The sequence below is a fragment of the Nesoenas mayeri genome, assembly GCF_963082525.1.
Source record: "Nesoenas mayeri genome assembly, chromosome: 1".
Classification (NCBI taxonomy): domain Eukaryota; kingdom Metazoa; phylum Chordata; class Aves; order Columbiformes; family Columbidae; genus Nesoenas; species Nesoenas mayeri.
In genome coordinates, this window is record NC_137541.1 from 11,494,854 (window position 1) to 11,513,399 (window position 18,546).

The following is an 18,546-nucleotide window of genomic DNA, read 5'->3' on the forward strand; positions in this document are numbered from 1 at the left end:
TATATATTTAATAATAGTCAAGTTGCACAATAATAAGCTATTTAAACCATGTAATATCATATTAATTTCTTGAATTTATTTTTCACTACTATATTAGGCACATTTTTTCTCCATAAACCTAAATTTTGAACCACTGTTACCTGATGGTGTGTGAAGTCTTATTCGCTCAGTAGAAATAGGAGTACAGTGATTTTTTTTAGGATACTATTTTTCAAAAATGTCTATATATTGTCTTTTCAGCAATCATCTCCTAAACTGATGTGCCGCTCACATGTTTCGATGCCCTGAGAATGCTTTTCGTTTACAGGACTCTGCCACAGCCTTTCCCTCACTACCTTTCCCTGACCCCTTTATCTTTAGAATGTGTAACATCACCTCTAAGGTTTTTCCTTTAAGGCTTCAATAAGGAAGTCACATCCATTATATTTCTTCTCTCTGTTTCACCTACTTTTTGTTTCAGCTATCACACACGCATATATGTGTTGATACCGAGTTTCTCTATAGGCTGCTGTTTCATTATGAGCATGAATCCATCTGGGTATCCACATGGTATTTTTATCTACTGTGCAAGATAAAAATCCACATGGTGGTGTTGAGAACTGTAGAAAGGTAATGGAAGTTTTAATATAGCTTTGTTGAAAAGTGACCTTATCGGTCATATTAAAATCATGAGTATCTGTTACATAAAACCAAAGTAGCAGCTTATTTTCTTCAAATTTGGCATGAAGGAGGCTATTTGATACTTCTATTTTTGTAGATCTTCAATTCCAAACCACAACATTAATAGTGATTGATTCAGGGTATCATGTAGAGGTTGATGCTGCAGATGGCATAAAATGATTAATTAAGGAAAAAAGAATAGAATGTTTCTTAATATAGAAAGAACATTACGTTTGTTTGGGGATGAAAGCAAGAGAGTCAGACTGCATTTTACTTATTTATACAAACAAAATGCTACACAGGGCATAACTGGTTGAGGTTAGACATCAGAAGGTTGGTTTTGTCTCAGAGTTTCCAATTATTAACTGTATGCTCATTCTTATGGATTTGAGATTGCAGTGAAATGCAGTGTTAGTTGATTGTATTCTTCTGTAATTCAAGAACTGGAGGAATGGGACTTTCTGCAATGAGCAATTTAATACCTGGGCCATGTTTATGTAACGTTTTATTTAAAATATCCAATTCCACAGCTTCCTTACATTTTTCTTTTTCAACACCTACCTGTTTATAAAGCTTTCCCAAAAATTCCTTAAGGCAAAATAAGCTTAGAGATTTTTTTCCCTTTCATTTTACATTCATTACAGAGAACAATTAGTTCTCATGGACATTTCCTCTTACATTTTAGGGAACTATTTTTATTTTGATACTCTCATCCAGCTATTGAACTTTTCGTCTTTTCAGTGGAACAAACTGATTTCTTCCAAATTCTCCTTAGTTATATCTTAAATTCTTCTAATTCTTTATTCTCTCTCCCATTGTGTACCAGAAGTTCTCTCCACCTTTCTTAAAATATGCTATTGAAGAGTTAGAGAAACATAAGTGGTATCAAGAGAACAGAGTATTTTATATGACACTTTTTTTCCATGCACTGTAGAATATAACTTGTCTTTTTGAAACTGCTTTGCACTATTGAACTATATTGGGTCTTTGCTTTGCTCTGAATCTTTTCCCCATAGTGCTGCTTTTTACAGGTATCCTTCAATTTCATTTTCCGTGTTTGATTTTTTAAGTATTTTTAATCTTAAGTTACATTAAGCAGTTTCTTCTTGTAATCATAGAATCATGTAATAGTTTGAGTTAGAAGGGACCTTCAAAGGTCATCTAGTCCAACTGCCCTGCTATGGGCAGGTTCATCTTCAACTGGATCAGGTTGCCCAGAGCCCCATCCAGTCTGGCCTTGAATGTCGCCAGGGATGGGGCATCTACCACCACTCTGGGCGACCTGCTCCAGTATTTTACCATCCTTATTGAAAAAATATCTTCCTCATGTCTTCCTCATGTATTCTCCTTCATGATTGACAGCTTTTTTGTAAGCCTTTATTCTTCAGATTATCTTCCCACAACACTTAACAGGCTAGTTCTCTGCATTTGTCTCTTTGAAATGTAAATCTTTGATTTACTGCTGTTGTACATTCCTGCCCTTGAAATGAGAATCAGGTCTTGATCTTTCACACAAACGATGTTTCTTCTACATTTTCAGTCAACTCCTCCTTCAAAATCAGAAATAAATCTAACTGGTTTTTGTGTCTTGTAGAACTATAAATTTTCCTATTCTGCTACAAGATATTCAAGAATTGTGCCTTCCATCATAATGCTTTATCCACATGAACCTATATTATTAAAGTTATAAATAATTTTTCTATGCTTCTGGTGTTTATTGAAGGAAGAGCTATATTTCAAAAAACTGACTGTAATGAGTGCAGTAGCAGACAGAGAAGCTGTAAGTTGTTCTTCTGTAAGTGCCATGTAAGAGAGACTTGCAAATCCCATTCATTTTAAAAGATAAGAATGGAGAAAGTTTAGAAGTTAAGAGTAGTGTTCTGCAGATAGAGAAGCAAAGGTGGACACAAGAAAAAAAATACAATTATGAAGATTAGAGAGGTTTTTCCTATAAAGTTACTTATTATATAGTCACAATTCTGACATTCGTGTATTCACGGAGTCTGGAGTTTTCCAAATGTTAGCTTTATAACATCGGTATAAAACTGCATCTTTCTGGGAATAAACTGCAGGTTTTGTCCACTTAATAGAATAAGTAATGTAATGCAGCTGGCACAAATGAATATATATATTTTTTAAAATAATAAACTATTATTAAGTAACTCTAAAACTTGATAGTAATCTTAATTTGTTAATGCTGCTCAGGTGAACTGATAGATGGTTGTTGAGCATTGGTTAAGAATTAGTCCCTTAGTAACTGGAATTGTTTCAGATATTTGAATGAAAAGATTTGCAGAAATATGTAGGAGACTTCATACTAGGGTTCAAAGGAAGGAGTAACAGAATGGGATTTTTTGTAGTAGGCATGAGAATCAGGTAACAGCTGAAACAAGCAGATGGGAACACAAGCTCTATGCTTGCAGCAGCAGAAACAGATAACAGGTTAAGAAGGAAATGATAATTTCAAGAAACAAAGTTACAGTCCATTCAGATAATGAGAAATGTAAGCTTATATATTCAAGAAGCATAACAGAGGAAAGGGATATGAAATGGACAATGAGAAAACACAAGGACAGGTGTACTGTAAACTTCACTTAAGCAAGTAGAAACCCCGTGCAACTTAAATGTAAAATATGAGACATTGCTGCAGACACTGTAAGGAAGGGTTGTTTTTTAGGAAAGAACATCAGTACCTGAGATGAAAGAGCACTGTCTGAGAAATCTTATCAAGAGTAGGAATTATTATGTGTAATTAATTATTTTTATATGGCATTTTGCAAAACATATTTTGTTTTTGACAAAAAGCAAGAAAAAATTAATCTTTCAAGTAAGGGATGAGTATTCTCGTGAGAAACAAACAGAAAATACTACAGTCTCTACTTAGAAGGTTACTTGAACTCAAAATCCTGATTAGTCTAAAAGAAAAGGCAAAACCTGCTCTGTCGTATCTCCAGGAAATCACAGTCACATTCTTTAATATTTTGCGCTATGCAGCATAGAATTTAATATAGAGAACTGAATGTGCTGTACAGAATACAATGTCTTTAATAGAAAAATGAAACTTGTACTTGCATGGTTATGGAAGATGACATTCAAGTTTGAGCTTTTAATTATTTTCTCTTGAGGTTTTCACAAACATTTTAATAAGTCTCATTACTAAAAAACAGAGGAGGGGAAAAAAAGTCTGTTATTTTTCAGAACAGAATCAGTCCCCATATGAAGTTTTTTGTATACTTAGCCTATTATGCGTCTCCATTCCTCTGTTTCTATATTCAGCTTCTATTTGAAGTAAGACATTTTAGTTGGATTCATATTCCTGTTAGCCTTGTATCAAATTCAAAATGATGTATTCAGGCTTAGGTGGGAATTCTGTGCTTCATAGTCTCACTGTTAGTCATGTGAAAAAGACATTTAATCCATACTGACCAAAGAACCTGGAGTGCAACCTGCAAATTCATTCAAATAAATTCTGGATTATTAAAAAAATGCATCTTTTTAACAACAAAGAATTAGGCTTATTTACACAAGATTTGATGAAGCCATGTCTTTGCAGGGGATGAATTGTATAATGCAGACTGGTCATATTGTATTCTCTATCCTACATGTAGATAGGAAAAGCAATGATAATCTGAATTCTTTCTGTTGCAAACTTTGTCTGTAGATGCTGTTTTATTTGGAAAGAAAAGAATTTGCAAGGCAAAGTCAAAACTCTCTAAGGCAATATTTTGTCTGTAATAAGTATATCTGTAAGAAGTATATTTATAAGGCTGAAGACTTTTTTTTTTTTTTTTTTTTCCTCAATTAAAAGGCAGAGTTTGGGAAAGATTATTAAAATTCACGTACATCATAGACTGAAAAATGGCTTAGATCTTGTCACCTAAATGGTGATTCAACAATAATACATTCTCTGCTCTTTCAGCCAGTGGGAAAGGAAAATGTACATCTAGTTTTACTAAGAAAACTCTGTTACAAACTGTGAAACACACCAGGGCTATAGAAAACCCCCCCAGGTTGTTTTACCTGTGGATTGCATGTAGGAGTAATATATTTTTTTTTTTTCTGAATATTTAGTTTATTTACCTGATTACAAAAGAAATAAAAATAACTATTATTCTATTATTCAGTATAGGAGTGAAGTGTCTCATGATTTTTTTTTTTCTTTTTAAACCATCCATAGAAGAGATGGTATGTATAAATCTCTATACACAATGTTTCTCATAGACATCTTGAGATTTCAGGTGCATTTTGGCAAGAAGGGCAATCTGTGAGCATGCACAGTGATGCATTAATTGCTAACTGTGAAGGATGTTCTCTATTACTTGATGGCACATAAAACTCGGTCTTTCAGCCACACTGGGACATTTGCCAAACGGTGACAAGAGGCATCAGCACTGCCTGCTTGGGTCACTGATGGAAGATCTTGCCTGCAAACACGGGCAAGGTCAGGTTGCCCTGAGCACAGTCCGATATGGCAGTGCTGAGTTTCTATTTTGTTACCCAGTAGTTATTAATGTTTTTCCCTCCTAAAAAAAGGAAAGGGAACTAAACTTGAAGTATTTTCATACCTAAATCTTCCTCTTTTAAGGTGGTTTGAGGATACTGTTCTGTTCCCAGGTCAATGTTCAAGAAACAGCACATGGACATGGACAAAAGTCCCTTCACCTGTTTAGCTGGCAAATCCTTTTTCAGGTTCTCTAAATAGTTTTCATTTAGATTTGTCATGTTCCTGTGAAGATCAGGCCTCTGTAAAATTGGACGTGAACTTTTTATAACTAGTAGTTCCAGAGAGGAATATTTCCTGTAAATGGGTTCTGCTGGAAATGAGAATTTTCAATGGTCCTTCCCTTTTCTCCCCATGCTTTTCCCTCTTTTAATACAACTGTTAGGCATTTGCAACCATTTACTTTCAGTCAGTGTTTTCCATGCTATACACACTTGAATAATTAGAGCAAAAAAATGGAGGGAGTACAAAAATAAAAAGAAAGAAGGCTTAGTGTCACAATATGAACAGTAAACATCTCTTTAATTATTCTAGCCCTTTCCAGCTGCTCAGCTGCCTCCAAATGTTTTGACTATCAAAGAAACGCCCAAAATGTTTTTAATCCAGACTACAGAGGGAATTACTGTGTCAACTACTTTGTCTGACTCCCGATATGAACCACCCAATTTACAAGGAACTCTCAGTAAAAACTTACTTTTTCTCCAGGGAACGCTAAATGCTGAGTGTCAGAGAGAAGCAGCTTAGGGAAAAGGAGAAATTGAGTTGGGTTTTATTTCAACAAAGAAACTCTATTATTAACATGACCAAGGAAGAAAACAGATCAACTGAGTAAAACAGATAGTCAAAGTAAAACATTCAGCAGCTGAAATATTAACAAGATTACAGTGTAATTTCTTCATCTGAAGACTGGGAGACAGGATGAGTGACTGGGAAAGCCACTGATCCAAACTGAGTGCTTTACACTTATTTCGGAGGTGGTGTGGGGTGCTCTGGAGAGGATGACACTTTCAGTGGAAATCCCAGGAGAAGCAACCAGTGCGCCAGCATCCTTTGAGCCACAGCCACATATCTGCATCACAGAAGGCTATCTGAGGACTGTTTTGGGGTTTTTCAGATAAAATCCATCTCTGCCTTCCAGCAGGGCGAGCTGAACATACAGAAACTGCATTACACTCTGTCAGAGACTTATTAATCTGAATTAAAGCACCGTTTATATTAGTAAGTTGTATGGAGCCACGACCATGAGCTTGGCCACTGTCCTTCAATCCTTTGTAGATTTTAAGTGCTAGGAGGTTTTCAGCCTTTGCCAGCTGGTGCACTCCCAGACAAGGTGCTGGGGCTGCTCTTGGGGTAGCAAGGAAGAGGGAAGACGAAAGGAGCAAAGGTTCAGCTTTTGTGCATGAATGTGCAATGTGCTGCCATAGTTGCTCAGAAGGCTGGAGAGTGGGCCAAGGCCCAGTTTTTGGTAGGACAGACACAGCCAGATTGACTCTCAAACTTAAATTCGAGCACATCATTGTGAAGTCCTACCGGTGTTTTTGAAAGCATGTATTTTCTCTAACTGCTGTTCTTGAGACTAATCCTATAAAAAGTTAACAAACCAGAACTGGTTTACACTTACACCTAGAAAATGTTGAGATTAAAATCTTCACCACTCCTACATGAAGTTATTGTGAGCATGCAGAATACAATAATTCCACTTGTGTGATACTTCTGACTCAGCAAAGATTAAGTCTAAGTGAGGAAAAGATTTAGACCACATGATCAGCAGTCCATTTATCTAATTATAACCAATTTAGCAGAGGTAGATTAGTGGGTATCAGCAGGGGATTTTTAACTTCATACTTCTAGCCATAGAGTAGAAGAGGAAGGGGCACCACATTCTGGCCTTTTTGTGAGCAAAGAATGAGTTGCTGCAGTCCCACAAGGTGGCACTACGAAGATGTAGAACAGTGTCACTGAATTGGTTGGGTTCTTTTTGCTTCTGTGAGAGTGTTAGTTATGAAATTTTTCAATATGATAAGCATAATGGTGTTTTCAACCTCAGCACTAGAAAATACCCCCATTTTCATGCTGATATTTTTTCTTTCTGAGGAAACAAAGAAAGCTGGATGAAAGCACTCTTTTAATTTTTGAAACATTTTGCAATTCTCAAAACACATTTCAGGGATTCATGGCTTTCACTTTAAAGACTTCAGTGAACATGCAGCTTTCGTTGTATGTATATGCTATGAAAACGTAAGGTATAATCCTCAGTTTTTAGTTATTTTTGTAGAATAATTGCATATAACTATATCACACATCAGTGGTCTTGGATCTATTTTCCCAATAGTAAGAGTATAGAATCATATCCAAAGCAAATTAGATCCTCCAATAATCTCCTAATATGTAACAAACTTATTTTTTCTTTTTATTTTAAGACAGAAGGATTAACATTTGATTGTGATGTGAGCTAATTTTGAGAATGTCATTATTTATTTTCTTTATTAGACTATAATTACATAGACTGTAATTAGACTGTGAATTCATAAGTTATCATTGCAGCTTGAAGTTCGAGGTTGAATTGTAGTGAATGAAAGATATTAATGATAGAGAAGACTGCAAATATACATGGAAAACCTGGAAGAAATAATTCATTGTGGATAAGTGTCTAGAAAAGTAGTTCCAAGGACCTGCTCAATTAGTCTTTAAACATGTGCCTCAATTAAAGCATTTTTCCATTGACGTCAAGGGGATTACTTGCATAGTTACATGCCTTGCATAGAGAGTCAATTATGAAAACATTTAAGTAGGTGTTTTATCAAACCTATTCATATTTTCTTCATGTCTATAAATTCAAAGATGTCCAGCCTAACATTATCTTTGCATCTCAGTATTTGAGAGCTTAATTTTTATTGTTTCCCCTGTATATTTTTCTCCTCAATTTTCCCAAGTCTACCCATATTTTTGGACAGTACTCACAGCAAGAAATAGATCCTAACGCAGCCAGAAATATCAAAACTAAAAGCTGATATATTTCAGTTGGTGTATCATGCCTTCTTGATATTTCCTAATTTGTCATAAAATTATGAATTCCGTGTTTTGAGTTATAGACCTTTAAGACTTCACAACCTTAACCCATAACTAGGCTTCATACCCTGCTGCTTAGGTCTTCTCTGGTTTTCCCAGTTGCTGTTAAGGGCAAAATGTGTAAGCAACCTAAGAGACAAAAACTGAAATCTCCAACTTCAGAAATCTCTAGAGCCCGGTGTTCAGAGCAGTGGAAGTGATGCATTTGCTCCAACTAAGAAATGTAAACTCAGACCTCTTTTGTGTGAGCATTAAATTCTCATTTAAAAGTTGGAGGCACCACTGCCACAGTCATATTGAAAATGGTTGGGTCCTACTCAGTCTGTCATGAGAAAACCAGCTTTACTCTTATAAGTGGATCAAACAGCTGCATCCATACTAATAAATGATCCAAGGCCAGGGTGAAGGCTGGGGAAATGTCCACAATTATCCATATGGTTTAATTGTTTAACAGACCCAACAGTATGGTTCTTGGCCTGTGGCAATCAACTCAACAACGTTTGGGTTCGGTGCAGGGGATAGCATGGGCCAGGGCCTGTTCCCAAGTGATTTTTATAAAGAGATCGCTCAATATGGGGGGGGAGATGACAGGGAGGGAAGAAAGCAACATAATTTAGCTATAGAAATGTGAGCCATGCTGTGCCGCTTGCCCTCATAGCCTGAGAAAGAAAATGGGTTATGTCTCATTTTATTTACTGCATACAGACAGACTAAGGGATCCAAAAACTTCCCTCTAGCACATCATTGTGAGTCTTATCCCTCCTGCTATACACAGAACTTGTATTTCTTTTTCTCCTAAAAAGCAAAGGGAGAAAACAAACAAAATAAATAACCAAAACAAAACACCAAATCAACAAAAAAGAACCCAAACAAACAAAAACCCCACTCTTTTATAGATACAACCTAACAAGATCAGGAATGTATCCATGGAAGTCCTGAATCCAGCAGTTCAGCATGACAGATTATGGACCAGAATTTAGGTGAAACTCTGTTCTTGGTACCTCCTCTTGGCTAATCCTAGGTAGTTTCCTAATTAGTGCACAGGGTTTTCTGATCATCCTCTGAAGTTATGTTCTCAGTTCAAATTGGTCATAAATGCCTTCTGGTCTCAGTCTGTAGCAGAATCCAAAATCCTTTTCAGATTTCTGCCCGCAGATGTGAAGACAGTAAGGGATAAAAGGCAATCACAGTTTTAACTGTGGCAGCTTGAAAACCACATAACATCAAGACCTATGTCAGAAAAGTACCAAAATGATTAAGTGGTTTAAAGCCTCTGCTTGCAATAGATTTAGAAGGCAGGGTGCATAGTAGGATATTGAAAGGCAGTTTTATGATTTTGTTCAGAAAAGTAGGCTTGATAGGTTGTCCTCTTATTTCAGAAGTGTACCTATTAAATATAAACCACAAACAATTTTTCATCATATCTGATAACCCATAAACACATTAGTGAGAAAAACAATTTCCTGGATCATGCTGGAAATACTGAATTATTTATTCTCCTTTATCACAGCTTCTTTTTGTCTATAGTAAAAGAGATTATCTGTAAATATTTACCTGCACTTATAAAGGCCAGATTAAAATACTCTGAAATCATATTGTCATTACGAACACTGAAGTTGCAGGATTTGATGAGATCAATTTTTATCTCAGTAATTTTGTTTATCTAGTGTTAGAGAAAGATGCAGTCTTGCTATTTTTACATGATAGACATAAAATTATGAGATTCCTCTTGCCTACATGTAGCTTGGTAAATAAATTGTATTTGGTAAATTATCTTATTAATCTTGATATCTGATTGCAAAGGCTGGTTAATCTCCTCCTAAACACACTAATTAAGAGATGCACGGAAATGACTATTGAGAGCTCTCTCATTGCAGCAGCACAAAATTCAAGACAAGTAATTTGTCTGTCAAGAAATATGCTTTTTCATCCACTCTGAACCACTTGCAGAGTGGCTGCCATTTCTAAGACTGTCACAGTCTCATGCAGATTGCCTATGCATACATGCAGTGGTATAAGCAGCAAGGGTGATTTTTGTGCTTAGTTACCACTTTGAATCAACTTCACTTAAGCTGTCAATTTTCTGTAATACTCATACCGTGATACACCCAAAGGAGGAGTCTAATTTAATCTTTATTTTATTCCAATAGCAAAATTATGAAATAAGATAGGTAAAGAGTGACTGAGATCTGCAGGGAAAGCAGCCTTTTCATGGGCAGCTCTTCATTTTTATCACAACTCTCTTGAGTGTCATTATCCCTTAATATCTGTAGCAGTCAGAATCCTCCTATTCACCTTGATTTTTATGAGCTTTTTCTGCTAGAGAGAAATAAAAAATGAAAATAAAATTAATTATATAATTAGGGGACAGTATTTTCTTCAATACAGTACTTCATCCATTTTCTGCAGCTTTCTTTTTTGTCTGGCACTTCTTCTGATCAGGAGTTGGAGTTTTGCTTGTTTTTCTTTGATGCCTTTCATAGGTTCTTAGGGTAAGTCACATTGCAAGGGACCTCAGGAGATCTCTAGTCCAATGTCAGGAATAAGATCAAGCCAGGTTGTTCAGGGCTTTATCTAGTCTGGGCTTTAAAACCCCAGAGGACGCAGACTTCACAAGCTCTCCAGGCAGCCTGTGCCACTCCTCGCCTGTCCTTATGTTAATTTTGTACTTGTTTTACTTATTAATAAGTATATTGCTCTACTATATACTGTAAATGAATAATATAAAGAATAAAAGATGTTGTGTTCTGTCCCCAAGATTAGTTTCAGAATCTGAAAAACACAGAGAACTAGCTACCTGTTAGCAGCAAATGATATATTCCTGACAGGACTGACACAGTTTTGGACTTGTACTCTCAGATTTCAGTACTGTATCTGACCAGGATGGCAGAGCATGCTGGTGCCTATCTCTATTTCTTCTCCATTCTAAGGGTACAAATTTTCTAGAAGGACTTTACTTTGAATAATCCCATTGGAAATTAGGAAGCATGACAGCTCCTACTTACTTTTCTGAATCTTCTGTTGTTTTTTACTGATTGGAAAGTTCTGTTTATTTATGAAAATAATAAATGGATCTCCTTTGTATAGAGGCAAGGTTGCTCTTTCCATGTGAAATGGTTTGGGGGACAGAAGTGTCCATTTGCTAGTGTAGATGGTAGAGAGCAAGAGTCATAGCAAAAGGAGCCAGGGACCTGCAGTGTATGCAGAGTCTAAGAGGCTGCAGAGAAGCACAGAGAAGAAACAACCAGGGCTCAGTGGTGATGGAAAACAACTCCTTGGGATCAAAGAGTACTTGGCAGTTTGCTTCTACTCAGAAATTCTCTTGGTTGAAAGCAAACTTGAAAGGAGGGACAGGCGAAGGGAGAGGTGCTCATATCCATTGTGTCTGACTGAGTTGCTCCAAGAGCATAAATTCCCTATTAAATGTAATTAAATCTGTCTTTTCTAGTTTAAGCACCTTTTGTCTTCTTTGGACAGATGTCTACAAGGAAGAGGTATAGACAGATGCATCTCAGTTTTCTGGCTGACTCTGTGTCCTGTCACAGAAAATGTTAGTGCAGAGCATGTTTTTTTGCTAAAATTGGCTTGTTTAATTTGACTTGCTGACTCATTTTTCCAGCTGGTCTGTCATTCTACTCAATTCCAGATGAGAGAATAGGAAAAAGAAAACTCTTTTGAATGTTCCATCCTCTTGCCAAACCAAGTAACAATTAAAAACTCTGATTTTCATTGCTGTTCTTTATCTCTGTTAATTATCCAAGGAACAGTAAATCAGCTATATTGTCCTCTGCTTGTTGTCAATAATTTAAATTCTAAATTCTTTATAGATTAGTTGCAGATTTAACGTGCTACTTTTTCCTCTCTAAAGTACATACCATTTTGCAACTTGAATCCAATGCAGTGTTTCATTTTTATATTTGAGATCAAATGCTAGACAGTCCAGTCTAATTGACTTGAGTTTTATACACACACAAACCCACATGAGACTGTCTCAACATAATTAGTTACTTTTAATCCAAAAGAGACATCAGGTCACTCAGCTATCTAACTAGTGACTTTCAATGGGGGTTCTCTTATTGCCATGTAATTTTTGAGAAGAATGTAATCTGAATCAAGTGTTTAGTGGACACCAAACTGGGACAAGTCGTGAGTCCAAAAAAGAGAACAGGAGTATAGTAGATACGAACCTTGTGAGCTGAGAGATACCAATAGAAAATAACATTGCGATATTCAGCTTGGGAAAAATAGATGGTAATTAAATAGAAACAGAAAGATCTACTGTAAGAGTTACATCTGACAGTTTGTAAACGAGGTCAAGAACAAACAGAGGATGGCAAATGTAACTTGAATTTACAACGTGATGTAGTATTAACAAATGAGGTGATGACATATCAGGTGAAGTCATGTTTACACTATCTACTGATATTTTCAAGGTAATAGAAGATAATTTTCAGCTATCTCTCTCCATATGAACTACGAGAACAAATTTGACCATCACACATGTACAGTCATTCCCATACATGTCTGGGTAACTAGAACTATAAGTGGCTTGACTGATTACTGAGAAATGATCTTATATGGTATAGTCTTATTAGTTTTATTGAAAAACTTCAATTTTTGTCTGTATTTAAAAAAGCCCAAGAATCTCAATCAGCATTCAGTGCAGTAGTGTACTTGTTTTAATTCCGCTTTTAACTGCAGAAACAAAGGGTTTGCATGGATAAAGCAAATCAAAATGTATTGTTAATTAAAAATGACATCAAGCACAAAACTTTGTTCTCCCTCCTTGCATATAGGGGTCAACATTAATAAAGTTTCTTCAATTGCTACTTGCTGACTGATGATTTGGAGCTATTGCTACAGCTTTTGGTTAATATATAAGCTCTGATTATGTCACACAATTTTTGTTCCTTATTTAATGAATAAAGGTTTAGGTAATAGTTGAATGGGATAAATAATCTTATTGTTAGCATAGATAATACTTTTAAAACTTAGCAATAAGCAGTAGTTTACAAGGACTATCTGCCATTTTATATTCAGAATATTATTTAAAGAAAAACTTACCTTATTACTCAGTTATAGCCTGCATGTAAATTAATTGTATTATGTTTTAATTTTAAATGTAGCTATTAAGTTCCACAGAAAGGTGTTCATATTCTGATTTCATGTTGTCATCTGTGATTTGTAAAGTGAAGCAGTAAAGTTAAACATCCAAAAAGAAAGAAATGCCTGAAAAGCAAAGTCAGTCTGGTCCTTGAACATTCCTTCAGAGGGACGTGAGAGCAGAGAACAGCTTATTAAAGCTGTTGGGAAAGTATTTTTCCCACCTTTTATAGAAACACCCAGCTTTGTAGCAAAATATCAGCCAGAATCTAAAATATATTTGTGATTTTTCTATGTGCAATACCAATTTCTACAGCAATACCAATTTTTGTCGTAATTTTCTTATTCAAATCAGAGAGTTCACATGGAAAATTATTTCAGCTGAGAATCCCGCTTTTAGTCTAAAACTTTGATAGAATTTGTTGAGTTCTTCTGAAGCCATGGCTCCTCTCAGTTACTGAGATAGGTTGAAGTTGCATTGGCTAAATAGAATAGAATTATACTTATAAAACATATAGCTTTAATGAGTATCAAGAGCTTAAAGTGAAATATCAAAAGCTTAACCCTTTATGGAACTCTGTTGAACTAATTCAGTGGGTTTCAATGAAAAAGAATAAAAGTCCAAGCAAAATGATAATTTGTTTTCTGTATTACCTGAAAATATCTTCTTTTCCTCAAATTATTTTATATCCTAAAAAACCCTGGTTTGCATTGCTTTGAATTCTGCTGCCATGCATATGTTCATTTTAGTTCCTTTTGAGTATCTAATACAGATAGGAGATTATGTCAATTAATTTAAGAAAACCTGAAGAGTTATCATTACCACTCTAGGACCAAAAAACAGGACAGTAACTAATGGAAGAGCTTTAAAGTATGAAAGATGTATGAGAGAACATTCTTCCTGAGTTCTACTTCATGGACCAAACAATAAGAATACATAAAATATGATAATAAAAGGGTATCTATTATCATGATTAAAAAAAAAAGGAAAATTCACCATTTTCTTTTTCTGTCCAAATGTAGGAAAAAGAAGTCTTTTTAACTTGAGACTCACACCTAATTAATGACAAATAGTTACATTATATGCATTGTTTTTCAACTTGCATAGGTACGTGTGTTCACATTTTCTGTTGGTCAACATAATTACGACAAAGGACCCATACAGTGGATGGCCTGTGAAAATAAAGGTACCGTGTTTTCATTTGAGACTATTGTTTGCTAAAGACTTGGACAGGCAATATCTTTTTTTTTTATTATTTTCTAAAAATTATAGTTCTTTTTTCAGCCTGATTTTTAGCTTTATTGTACTTTTAATAAAAGTTCAAGAAAGTTATTTGATGAATTAATGTGTGTGTGCATAAATGTGTATATAAAGAATAAGCCTGCATATTTATTTCTGGTTACTTTATTTAAAACTTTGAATTATAAGAAAAATATCACAGTGCTTTTTGTAATAATGATACTAAGATATTATGGTTCAGTTTTGAAAATTCTTGTTGTAACAGCCATCTATGAAAAGATGGAACTGATGACAGATAAGAAATTAAGCAAAGCTGTTTTATATTAAAGGGTCTGGACAAAGGGATTTTTTGTTTGGTTAGTTGGCTGGTTGGGTTTCTTTCTGTTTTTCTCCAAAACTTACAAGGAACCAGATGACTTGCATTATTTTTCCCTTTTTTGATGAAAACATCAAAATTATTCTTGCTGTTATTTCTTAGCTTCTAAGAGCGTGTTACATCTTTTTGGTTCGGGTGGCTTGGTTTGTTTGTTTGCTTTTCCTGATCTCTTTATGTAGGGAAAAAAAACCAAAAAAGGCAAAAAAGGTAAAAGTAAGGAACTAAAATGCTTCTCCTAATGTGAAAAATGTGGTCAGAAATATCTTAAAAGCATGTGAGAAAGGGGTGTCTCAAATACCTTAGAGTATAACTCTGGAACAAGAGGTAAGAGGTGAATACAGATAAATAAACTATAGAGCAATTATCAAACAATATTGTTTAATATTTTAAACAAAGAAGTTGCCAGGCTTGCCTGAAAATACAGATATATTTTAAGGATCAGTAACAAACAAGAAGTTAGAGGTGGGATAGATTACAAAGGGCCTTGAAAATTAAGGCTGCTGGGGAAGGAGGAGAAGATATGGTTATGGGCATGAGAATAACATAAGCTGAAGATAAGAATGAAAGAGGAAAGATATAGACACAGAAAAAAAAAAATATATAGAAGAATCCATAGGCTGTATGAATAGCATACATACCATAGACTCGTGAATCTCTCAGGATGCTGACGAGTTATGCAGAAGATACTGCATCTTCATGAAGAGCAGATAGTATCGTTGGATAATTACAGAAAATCAACATTTGTTCTTTTGAAGGGGGATGTTCAACTAATGTCTTTGTATCTCAAAATACTGTGTGTAGTGAAGTCTATTGTCTTACAACAAATGAGGACCAGTTGGCTTAAAGCATAACCACCTATGTCATCTTATTATCGAGGCAAAATGATCATAATCTTCTTTCCAAAATTGATGTGATTATTTGTTTGCATAGCCAAAGCAGCAAGGTTTTGTTTAAATTTTCCTTAATTAAAAGTTTTAATCTATTATCAAGTCATGCATTGCTTACAGCAAAGTAAGCGACTAACTTTGGTACTCTTAGCTCTCCAGTCCTCCTCAGTCCCTTGCAATTTGACTTAAAACTTGTTTGGTCTGAAACTGGATGTCTGTCTGAAAGTACTTGTCTTTTCAGTCTTATTGGTTCATATGGGCAATATTTTTAATTCGAACCAATAAGGGATATAGTCAATGATGAATGAAGACCTTTCTGATGTCTAGTTAGAAGAAATACAAGCTTGATTTTTGCATCTTTTCTACAACTCTGTACTTCACTGTTGTGGCAGACTGCAGCTAGACTTGAATTCCTATATGTATTCAGCATATAATTATACTGTTGTCGTAGAGTATTAAAATGACCATTAAATATACTTGCACATCAGAGTAACTGGGAATTCAGCAGTACAAATTCAGCACACTATCTCAGCCTTAAAAACAACAAAGATACATATTTCATATTCTCAATGCTTTAGAGTAACTAGCTTGGCCTATATGGCATGGGGACCCATCATATGTAGCTATGCGTTGTGATGGCACGTACTAAAAAAATATTCCATGATATGTGATAATTTTTATAAAAATAAGTTAGAAATTACAAACTAAATGAAATTACTTTATTATAGTAAGATGATATTATTTCTGTTCCAAATTTTAGGTTATTATTATGAAATTCCATCTATCGGAGCCATAAGAATAAACACCCAGGTAAGTGTGTTGGCCAAATGCAGATACAGTTGTAACATGAAGAAGTGGAGTAGTTTCTGTTCTTAAGTATGTTTAATTTCACTTCTGTTTGAATCAATTGAATTTTATGATACATTACACTAGAATAGAGAGAAAAACTAAGACTTTCTTTTGCATATGAAGTACTATTCTCTTGAAGTACTCTAACGTATTTATTTATTTTTAGTAGTTTCAGTGAGCCAATTTACAATGTGATCCTTGTGATCCTTCCTTGGCCAGCTGGCCCAGAGCAGCTTGCCTGGGTACCAGTCCGGCTGGCTGAAGCAGGTTGATCATGGTCACACAGCAGAGCCTTTGGAGAGATCTGTGTCCTGCAGACCTTCTCTGCACAAGGATTACGTTTTGGGCTCAGTTTTCCCCCTGACCTTACAGGGTCCCTCCTGAAACACAGCAATGGTGTTTTTTTTTTTTTTTAGAAAGTTCTATAAACCCAGTAATTTTTTGTAGCCTGTCTAGACATTTATAGTCTGGCTCCTGCCATAGTTACAGTATTATCCTCAGGGTTTGTATCAGGCGGAGAAGGCTGTGAATGTGTGTGAGGGCACAGTTCTACTACAGAAACAGTGACCTGGTACAATCCTGCTCATGGGAGAGGTTCCTGGCTTGATCGAGCTAGGCTGGGAGGGACACTGCATCTTTTCTTCAAAAAGGATGCAGGATAGATTTAGCAGCCATGTATGTTGATAATTAAGGGCACAGGACCCTGAAATTTTATCGTGTGATCCAAACTGATGATGTAGATGAGCAGGTATTCTTTTCAGTTGTCTGAAAGTCCATGTACACACATGTCCAGAAAAGCAGAGAAATATCACAGCACTTCTTTGTCCTTTCGAAGCCAAGCATAACATTTTTTGCCAGAAAATGTGTCCTTTATTGGCTTGAGTAAGAGTCCTTTGATTCTGTTAAACTCTTCCAGATAGTGTCTGGCAAAAAATATCCCTAATATGATCAAATAAAATAGACAAGGTTGAAGACTGAAAGAAGTTTGACTGCATCCACTCCCAAACCAGACCAGAAGTCAGACATCTCATAAGCTCACCAGCTTTAGTTGTACTTCGTGACTGAAGGAAGGCAGGAGTTATTAGGTTTTAAAACTCTGGCTTTTTTGTTTCAATAGAAGTTATGCAAGTTCTTGCTGTAGGCGCTGCTACAGTACTCAACCTCCGTCTCCCACTCTCTCTTCTGGGTTGAAGGTTCTGCAATCTGCTTGTAATTTAATTATATCATTAGCAATTAATTTTGGAACTGAAATAGTTGTAATTCTCACTTTGTGGAAAGAGAGCAGTGGTTATGGATATGTAAGGTCCATGTAACTGAAATATAGGAACTGCCTTGGCAGTAAATACTGCAAACTGAAGATGAAATTGTTGGGTAGTATAATTTTAAATAAATAATTAAATACTGCTGCTGTATTAGTTGGGGAATTTGACCTTTTTTTTGTTTGTCTTTTCATTGTTTTATTTCATTATTGTTTATTTTTTATGCTCTTTCTGGACTTGCTCTAATAACTGCCTTCTGATGAGTTTATTACACTTTTTGGCAGGAATATCTGGATGTTTTGGGAAGACCAATGGTTTTAGCTGGAGAGAAAGCCAAACAAGTCCAATGGACAAACGTCTATCTGGATGCACTGGTATGATCTGTATTTATCTCAAGTAAAGAGAGAAACTTATCAAATCAGCAGCTATTGGGGTCCATTTTCCACAGTCCTAAGGACTTAATTTCCTACAGTTCCAAACATAATATTCTTACATTTCCAGCATCTATACACTTCAATACAGTAATTTTCTTAAAAGCTATTTCTAACGTGTTGGTCATTACTTGCACCTAGTATCCTCTTAAGTGTCCTGAATTTTAACAG

At 35.4% G+C, this 18,546-nt stretch overlaps 1 protein-coding gene across 8 annotated transcripts in view; it reads left to right on the plus strand.

Annotated features, from left to right (window-relative positions):
* CACNA2D1 (calcium voltage-gated channel auxiliary subunit alpha2delta 1) overlaps nt 1-18,546 on the plus strand; it is a gene marked incomplete at its 5' end in the record, with an annotated part of 394,641 nt that overhangs the window by 321,209 nt on the left and 54,886 nt on the right. For all 8 annotated transcript variants that reach the window (XM_080363990.1, XM_080363991.1, XM_080363992.1 and 5 more), the window contains 3 exons: nt 14,442-14,520; nt 16,597-16,646; nt 18,229-18,318. In XM_080363990.1, the coding sequence (XP_080220116.1) occupies nt 14,442-14,520; nt 16,597-16,646; nt 18,229-18,318 (219 nt within the window). The remainder of the gene's footprint in view (nt 1-14,441; nt 14,521-16,596; nt 16,647-18,228; nt 18,319-18,546) is intronic.